Raw genomic sequence first — 8,046 nt, 5'->3', positions numbered from 1 at the left:
AAATTGCTAACATCCGGGACAGTGAAGGGAGAAATGTGTTGCAGGCGTTGCATATCGGTTGAAATTGGGAGTAATAACATAATTGTGCAATCTGCATGCAAAAAAAAAGTGATAATGGCAAACGATTATATGAGCTTAATCTCTTCACGCTTCATCAGAGGGAACAGAATTTTCAAAACTTACATAATAACCAGGACTTTTATATATGTGTAATGCCACAAAAGGGCACATGAGCAAGAATTAGACTTCAACTAAATTGCAAGAAAATATCTCAAAGGAAGGTGTGAAAAAATAAAGTAAAAACCAAAGCAACCGAGAGGTTATGATCATGCAGGATTGGCTGGCAAACTAAGGAAAATTACGTATCAAGTATGGCGAGAGAAAAAAAAAGAAGTATAAAAATGCCGTTTTCAGAAAGGAAAGGTCTATCCACAGGCAGTTGTCACCCACTCATGAAAAGTAGGAGCTTTCAAATAGTCTAATTTCGATCTTAAATTCCCTCGCCCATAAAGGAAAAATATAATTGAGAATAAAAACCATGTGTTTCATCTTGTTCGGAATTACGTATTTTGGATTAAGATTTAGCAAAATGTGTTACTTACGTTTTTGCTTTGTAAATTTTGATCTATAGTTGTCCTACATTTTTTTTTTTTTTGTTTTAATGTTAAACAAACATCATTTTGTTTCATGGCTATTTTTGAAGTAAAGATCACGTTGTGCCATAAACTGATGAAACAAAATTTTAGAATTAAGAACTCGTGATTTCGACTGCTCGGCACGGGGCAGCTTAATAGCAACCGGCAATTTTAAAGTATTAAATGTAAAATCTCTACTCTCCAAAAACATTAATGAATACTTACTTTTTGGCGCAATCAAAGATTTACACACATATCTTGTATAGTAACGAGAAGTATGCACATCATAAAACGCACATAAAATAAATAAATACACACACAAACACACACACAAAGCATCTAACTGGAATGGATGTTTCATTCCATATATATTTGATATAAACATAAAGACGCGAAGGACACTCCTATAATATACCTACACTGTGTATCTGCTAACACACACTCACATGCTTATGCATAATGCATATATTTAGAAATTGTGAAGACACATATAGTACGGTGCAGTGGGTATAAACTAGATTGACATTATTTCTCGAAAAAGTGCTCATTTCTTCTTAGCGATCAATACCATATTACTTTCTTTTCCTCTTCATTCTTTGACGATTAAAGAGTACAGAGGGAATCCGCCTCCCACACTATACAATGCCATTTATATTAAATGTCAAATGAATATTACTAATAAAAGAAATGGAATATTTCATATATCATTTTGAAAGTAGATTCACAATGAAAATAAACTATTTTCAGCTAACAGGATTTCCTCTGCTAACTACCTGGCATTGATGTTTTAATTGTATTTCCGACTAGTTCCCAACAAGCATATGGGACTTTCTTGCACAAAATGCTTCATCAATATAGCAGGTACTATTTCTTTCGATTTCCTGACATGCAGGTAACAGAATAACTTCATTTGTTGCAATCTTTATTAGACTTTGTATTAAAAAAATATCTTCATTTCTCTTCAATTTAGAATTTTATGTCATGAAGTTATGCATAAGCAGGAGCAGGTTGGTAGGAAGTGGAAGGTCTTGGGGCGCCGTATTGGGCCTCTCCTTCGTATGTAACTTGGGCCACGTATCCAGCGTCGCCGTTCACGGTGTACGACACCCTCTGTACACGGCCGTCGGGAAGCAGTACAAAGTAAGCTCCTTGAGTGTCGTATCCATTTCGATTCTCTTGGTGGCCGAAGTCGTTACTCGAGTAATCGTGATTCACTGCGTAGTTGAAGTCGTACTGAGCTGGTCCCTGTAAAAGCAGATTGACTTGGAATTAAAGTCATTCAATAGATGTGACTTTGAGATATTACATGATAAAATACAGGATAGAATTCTCATTCCATGCCTATGAACTTACCGTGGGATGGGCATTATAGGATGGTGCAGGAGTGTAGGATGGCAGTGAACTACCAAAGACACCGACCACGAAGGCGGAAAGAATGAGTACCTGTAAATATAGAATCTTTATAATTAATAAGTTGATACTGAAACTTGATAGGCCATCTGTTTTCGACGGAACTATGTATACAGTTCCATATGAGAGGCACATACCTTAAGAGCCATTTTGTGCTAGAAGTGATGACAAACCAATGCGAACCAGGTTTTTATAGTGCAGACACAGTTAACCACAGAATCCTTGACCTCTAAGATACAGGAAATTGAAAGCTTATTATAAGTGCATTACTCTTTCCATCGACATTTAAGAAATGATGCTAAATCATTGTGAAAATATGTAAATTCAGCAATTTCCATGGCATCTAATATTCAAGAATAGGCCAATGAACTAGTAATTAGTAAGGCAATAAACAAATATCACCGTTACCATTGTTCTAATTCTTGTTTATTATTAATTATCATTATCATTAGTATTCGTGTTAGTAGCAACATTATTTTTGCTATCATTATTATTGTCATTATCATTAATATCATTAGTAGAAGGAGAAGTACTAGTAGTGTCAACAGTAGTAGCAGCATTATCAGTATTATGAATAACATAGACAATTTATATTACATATACGGATACACAGACATCCTTATAATTAATTAACCCCCTTTCATCACCTTGATAAGGGGAACCACAACAACAGTAATAACCTTATTTTTTTTTCTTTATAGAGGCTTACAGTGATAATGGAAATGAAATGTATACAATTAAACCTTTTTTCCTGTTTCCCGCCACTGCTAACATTACTGCTAGTACTGCACAGTGAAATGATTAGGACGATGATGAATAAGATTATGCCATAATTGCAGGTGAAAGAACCACGTTTACTTGACCATATATTTGTATGAATATGTAGTGGGCGATTTCCAATTGCAGCGCATTAAACTGCCTGCGACATTGTGATCTGTATTTATGTTAGAAAAACAAGTAAACTGTTATAATGTAAATGTTGACAATATGATGGATGGAAATGTTAAGGGTCGGGCACACATTCTAAATTTCACACAAGCTATTATACAATAACGCTAGTAAACGTAGTTTAAACAAATAAACTACCAAAGATTTTTTTTTCTGTAAGATTGTAATACTCTATGGCAGTGTAAAGGTAATAAAAAGATACATAATGTGATATAATGTGGTTGGGAAGAAAGGTATACAGAGGGGGAGAAGCATAAGAAATATTTACACAGACAATAAACAAAAGTATCTAGTTGGGTGAAAATGAGATGACATCCAGTGAACGATCACATTTTGCTCTACTATATATTTTTTTTTCTACTATATTTCTACTATGTTGAGAGGCGATAGTACACTCCATCACTCAAGACCCAAGATAAGAAGTGGTATGAAGTGAGAGCGAATGAAATGTTAGATTACTTTTTTATATGATAGTTACTCCCATGCATAAATTATCCGAAAAGACCATGCATCACTCAAACACCTTTTCAGTCATACAAGGTGAGATTATATTGATTCCTGTACTGCATAGATTTGCATAACTTTTTGAAACATGCAAGTGTCTGCAAAAATGCAGTCAGATTTTCCATCAATTCGTTTTATTAAGGTTTAACAAAACATGCCAAGTGATATTTAGCAGACAGGTAATAAAACTTATTTTATATGTTAGAAACTTTATTTTGACAGTATTAAATATGAGCTATATTGTTCCATCAAACTAGGATATTTTAATTCACGCAGTTAAACGAAAGCAGAATGCCATGGTAAATAACGCACGTTGAGTACGATTTAAATTAAATATATATTTATCTGACTGTTATGAATAGAATTAAATTGAATATTCTAGACGATAGTCGTTTTCAATTCCCCAAAGCAGTATGTTCATCATAAAATAAATATGTCGCAAGCTAGAACTATTTTCCATTCAGTCACTGGAATTGATATAATTATGATTCTTGTAATTTAAAGCATTCACGTGACTTCTGTAGGATGAAAATATCTGTGCAATGAGACAGTAAATATTTCCTTCAGTTTATTTTATGTAAAACAGTTCAAATATTAGGCATGCAGATAATAAATAGCATATGGACAACTCCGATAGATTCAGGACAACACACTTCATAGGATTAAGCGTAAGAAGGAGCAGGCTGGTAGGAAGTGGAAGGTCTTGGGGCGCCGTATTGGGCCTCTCCCTCGTACGTAACTTGGGCCACGTATCCAGCGTCGCCGTTCACGGTGTACGACACCCTCTGTACACGGCCGTCGGGAAGCAGGACAAAGTAAGCTCCTTGAGTGTCGTATCCATTTCGATTCTCTTGATGGCCGAAGTCGTTACTCGAGGAATCGTGATTCACTGCGTAGTTGAAGTCGTATTGAGCTGGTCCCTGTAAAAGCAGATTGACTTAAGAATTAAGGTCATTCAATAGATGTGGTTATGCGATATTGCATGACAAAATACATGGTAGAATTCTCATTACATGCCAATGAACTTACCGTGGGATGGGCATTATAGGATGGTGCAGGAGTGTAGGATGGCAGTGAACTACCAAAGACACCGGCCACGAAGGCAGATAGAATGAGTACCTGTAAATATAGAATCTTTATAATAAGTTGATACTGAAACTTGCTAGTCCATCTGTTTTCGACGGAACTATGTATACAGTTCCATATGAGAGGCACATACCTTAAGAGCCATTTTGTGATAGAAGTGATGACAAACCAATGCGAACCAGGTTTTTATAGTGCAGACAGTTAACCACAGAATCCTTGACTTCTAAGATACAGGAAATTGAAAGCTTGTCATACGTGCATTACTCTTTCCATCGACTTTTAAGAAAAGGTGCTAAATCATCGTGAAAATATGTAAATTCAACAATTTCCATGACATCTAATAGTCAAGAATAGGCCAATGAACTAGTAATCACTAAGGCAATAAACAAGTACTACCGTTACCATTTTTCTCATTCTTATTTATTGTTAATCATCATTATCATTAGTATTCGTGTTAATAGCAACATTATTTTTGCTATCACTATTATTGTCATTATCATTAATATGATTAGTAGTAGGAGAAGTACTGGTAGTGTCAACAGTAATAGTAGTAGTAGCATTATCAACATTATGAATAACATAGACAATTTATATTACATATACGTATACACAGACATCCTTATAATTAATTAATCCCCTTTCATCACCTTAATAAGGGGGATCACAGCAACAGTAATAACTTTTAACACTTTTTATAGAGACTTACAGTGATAATGGAAATGAAATGTATACAATTTTCTCCTGTTTCCCGCCACTGCTAACATTACTGCTAGTACTGCACAGTGAAATGATTAGGACGATGGTGATTATGTTTATGTAGTAATTGCAGGTGAAAGAACCACGTTTAATTGATCCATGTATTTGTATGACTATGTTGTGGGCGATTTCCAATTGCAGCGCATAAAACTGCCTGCGACTGTGTGACCTGTATGTATGTTAGAAAATCAAGTAAACTTTTATAATGTAAATGTTGACAATATGATGGATGGAGATGGTAAGGGTCGGGCACACATTCTAAATTTCACACAAACTATCATATAAGAAAGCCAGTAAACTTAGTTTAAACAAATAAACTACCAAAGATTTTTTTTCTGTAAAATTGCAATACTCTATGGCAGTGTAAAGGTAATAAAAAGATACATAAGGCAATGTACAATATAATATATAAAATCCATGTGATATAATGTGGTTGGGAAAAAAAGTATACAGAGGGGGAGAAGCAGGAAAAATATTTACATAGATAATAAACAAATGTATCTAGTTGGGTGAAAATGAGATGACATCCAGTGAACGATCACATTTTGCTCTACTATATATTTTTTTTCTACTATATTTCTACTATTGCATGTTGAGAGGCGATAGTACACTCCATCATTTAAGACCCAAGATAAGAAGTAGTATGAAGTGAGAGCGAATGAAATGTTAGATTACTTTTTTATAGGATAGTTACTCCCATGCATAAATTATCCGAAAAGACCATGCATCACTCAAACACTTTTTCAGTCATACAGAGTGAGATTATATTGATTCCTGTACTGCATAGATTTGCATAACTTTTTGAAACATGCAAGTGTCTGCAAAAATGCAGTCAGATTTTCCATCAATTCGTTTTATTAATGTTTAGCAAAACATACAAAGTGATATTTAGCAGATAGGTAATAAAACAAATTTTATATTTAGAAACTTTATGTTGACAGTATTAAATATGAGCTATATTGTTCCATCAAACTAGGATATTCTAATTCACGGAGTTAAGCGAAAGCAGAATGCCATGGGAAATAACGCGTGTTGAGTACGATTTAAATTAAATATATATTTATATGACTGTCCTGAATAGAATTAAATTGGATATTCTAGACGATAGTCGTTTTCAATTCCCCAAAGCAGTATATTTATCATAAAATAAGTATGTCGCAAGATAGAACTATTTTCCATTCAGTCACTGGAATTGATAAAAATATGATTCTTGTAATTTAAAGCATTTAAATGACTCCTTGTAGGATGAAAATGCCTGAGCAATGAGACAGTAAATATTTCCTTCAGTTTATTTTATGTAAAACATTTCAGATATTAGGCATGCAGATAATAAATAAGTATCATATTGTCAACTCCAATAGATTCAGGGTAACTCAATTCATAGGATTAAGCGTAAGCAGGAGCAGGCTGGTAGGAAGTGGAAGGTCTTGGGGCGCCGTATTGGGCCTCTCCCTCGTACGTAACTTGGGCCACGTATCCAGCGTCGCCGTTCACGGTGTACGACACCCTCTGTACACGGCCGTCGGGAAGCAGTACAAAGTAAGCTCCTTGAGTGTTGTATCCATTTCGATTCTCTTGATGGCCGAAGTCGTTACTCGTGGAATCGTGATTCACTGCGTAGTTGAAGTCGTACTGAGCTGGTCCCTGTAAAAGCAGATTGACTTAGAATTAAGGTCATTCAATAGATGTGGTTATGCGATATTGCATGACAAAATACATGGTAGAATTCTCATTACATGCCAATGAACTTACCGTGGGATGGGCATTATAGGATGGTGCAGGAGTGTAGGATGGCAGTGAACTACCAAAGACACCGACCACGAAGGCGGATAGAACGAGAACCTGTAATTAAAGAATATTTCAAAATAAGTTGATATTGAGATCAGATATATAATCTATTATGGCGGAAGTATGTACACAACGCTGCATGAGCGGCACATACCTTCAGAGCCATTTTTGTGGTAGAAGTGCTGAGAAACTAATGCGAACCAGGTTTTATAGTGCAGGCAGTCTACCACAGAATCCTTGACCTCTAAGATGAAGGGAAAACGGGAGGTTGTTAGAACTTCCATTTCTTTTCCCATTCACATTTAAGAAATAATACTATCATGATGACAAACAATGAAAAGTTTTGATATAATTTTAAACTGCTAAATGTGTTAGAATATGTTCTAAATGAAAGTTATATTTCCATGTACTATAAATATCAAGAACTGGATAATATGGTAATAACTGATGAAATGATACCGTTATCGTTATTATTCATATTGTTATTATACTGTAAACGACCAAACGTCTATATTTAACCGTGATGCCAAACTACCAACCAGCTTAATTGATCTATTGCCAAATTTCTTGGCTATTTAACGGAAAATATCCCGTACGAGGTGGCGTAGAGGTGATTACAAAATAAGGCCACATAGAAAGCTTTGTCATACGAACTTGTAATATTTCACAAAGTTCTAAATTTTTGTGCTGTTCGATGTTGCCACACAATATCTAGGGGTACGGTGAGCGGTACAGTCAAATGTCTGCCTATCGCCCACCTACGAATCCCCGGAGATAACAATGTTGGTCGAAACACTCTCCCTCCGAGTGAGAAAAAGCTCATCCCTGACTCATTCAGCAAGCAGAGCTCCAAATGTGTATATAAGTTCGCACACATATATCTATGGATATATGCATGTATATATAAAAATAAGATATA

General features: G+C 35.2%; 3 protein-coding genes across 3 annotated transcripts; all 3 read right to left on the bottom strand.

The window, feature by feature from the left end:
- Window positions 1-1,552: 1,552 nt before the first annotated feature.
- Window positions 1,553-2,209, bottom strand: LOC138860434 (pro-resilin-like). Its single transcript, XM_070117968.1, has 3 exons — window positions 2,183-2,209; window positions 1,989-2,078; window positions 1,553-1,880 (listed from the first exon to the last, which is right to left on the bottom strand). The coding sequence occupies exons 1-3, from the start codon at window positions 2,192-2,194 to the stop codon at window positions 1,623-1,625; spliced, it is 360 nt and encodes a 119-aa protein (XP_069974069.1). The 5' UTR covers window positions 2,195-2,209; the 3' UTR covers window positions 1,553-1,622.
- Window positions 2,210-4,059: 1,850 nt separating this feature from the next.
- On the bottom strand, window positions 4,060-4,739 carry LOC138860425 (pro-resilin-like). The gene is made up of 3 exons (XM_070117958.1): window positions 4,717-4,739; window positions 4,527-4,616; window positions 4,060-4,417 (listed from the first exon to the last, which is right to left on the bottom strand). Exons 1-3 carry the CDS (start codon window positions 4,726-4,728, stop codon window positions 4,160-4,162), a joined length of 360 nt encoding a protein of 119 aa, XP_069974059.1. The 5' UTR covers window positions 4,729-4,739; the 3' UTR covers window positions 4,060-4,159.
- Window positions 4,740-6,615: 1,876 nt separating this feature from the next.
- LOC138860421 (pro-resilin-like) lies at window positions 6,616-7,302 on the bottom strand. The gene is made up of 3 exons (XM_070117949.1): window positions 7,282-7,302; window positions 7,092-7,181; window positions 6,616-6,983 (listed from the first exon to the last, which is right to left on the bottom strand). Exons 1-3 carry the CDS (start codon window positions 7,291-7,293, stop codon window positions 6,726-6,728), a joined length of 360 nt encoding a protein of 119 aa, XP_069974050.1. The 5' UTR covers window positions 7,294-7,302; the 3' UTR covers window positions 6,616-6,725.
- Between the last annotated feature and the right edge of the window lie 744 nt (window positions 7,303-8,046).

Source organism: Penaeus vannamei, chromosome 4 (genome assembly GCF_042767895.1).
Source record: "Penaeus vannamei isolate JL-2024 chromosome 4, ASM4276789v1, whole genome shotgun sequence".
NCBI classification, from domain to species: domain Eukaryota; kingdom Metazoa; phylum Arthropoda; class Malacostraca; order Decapoda; family Penaeidae; genus Penaeus; species Penaeus vannamei.
This window is presented reverse-complemented; position numbering and strand designations above follow the sequence as displayed.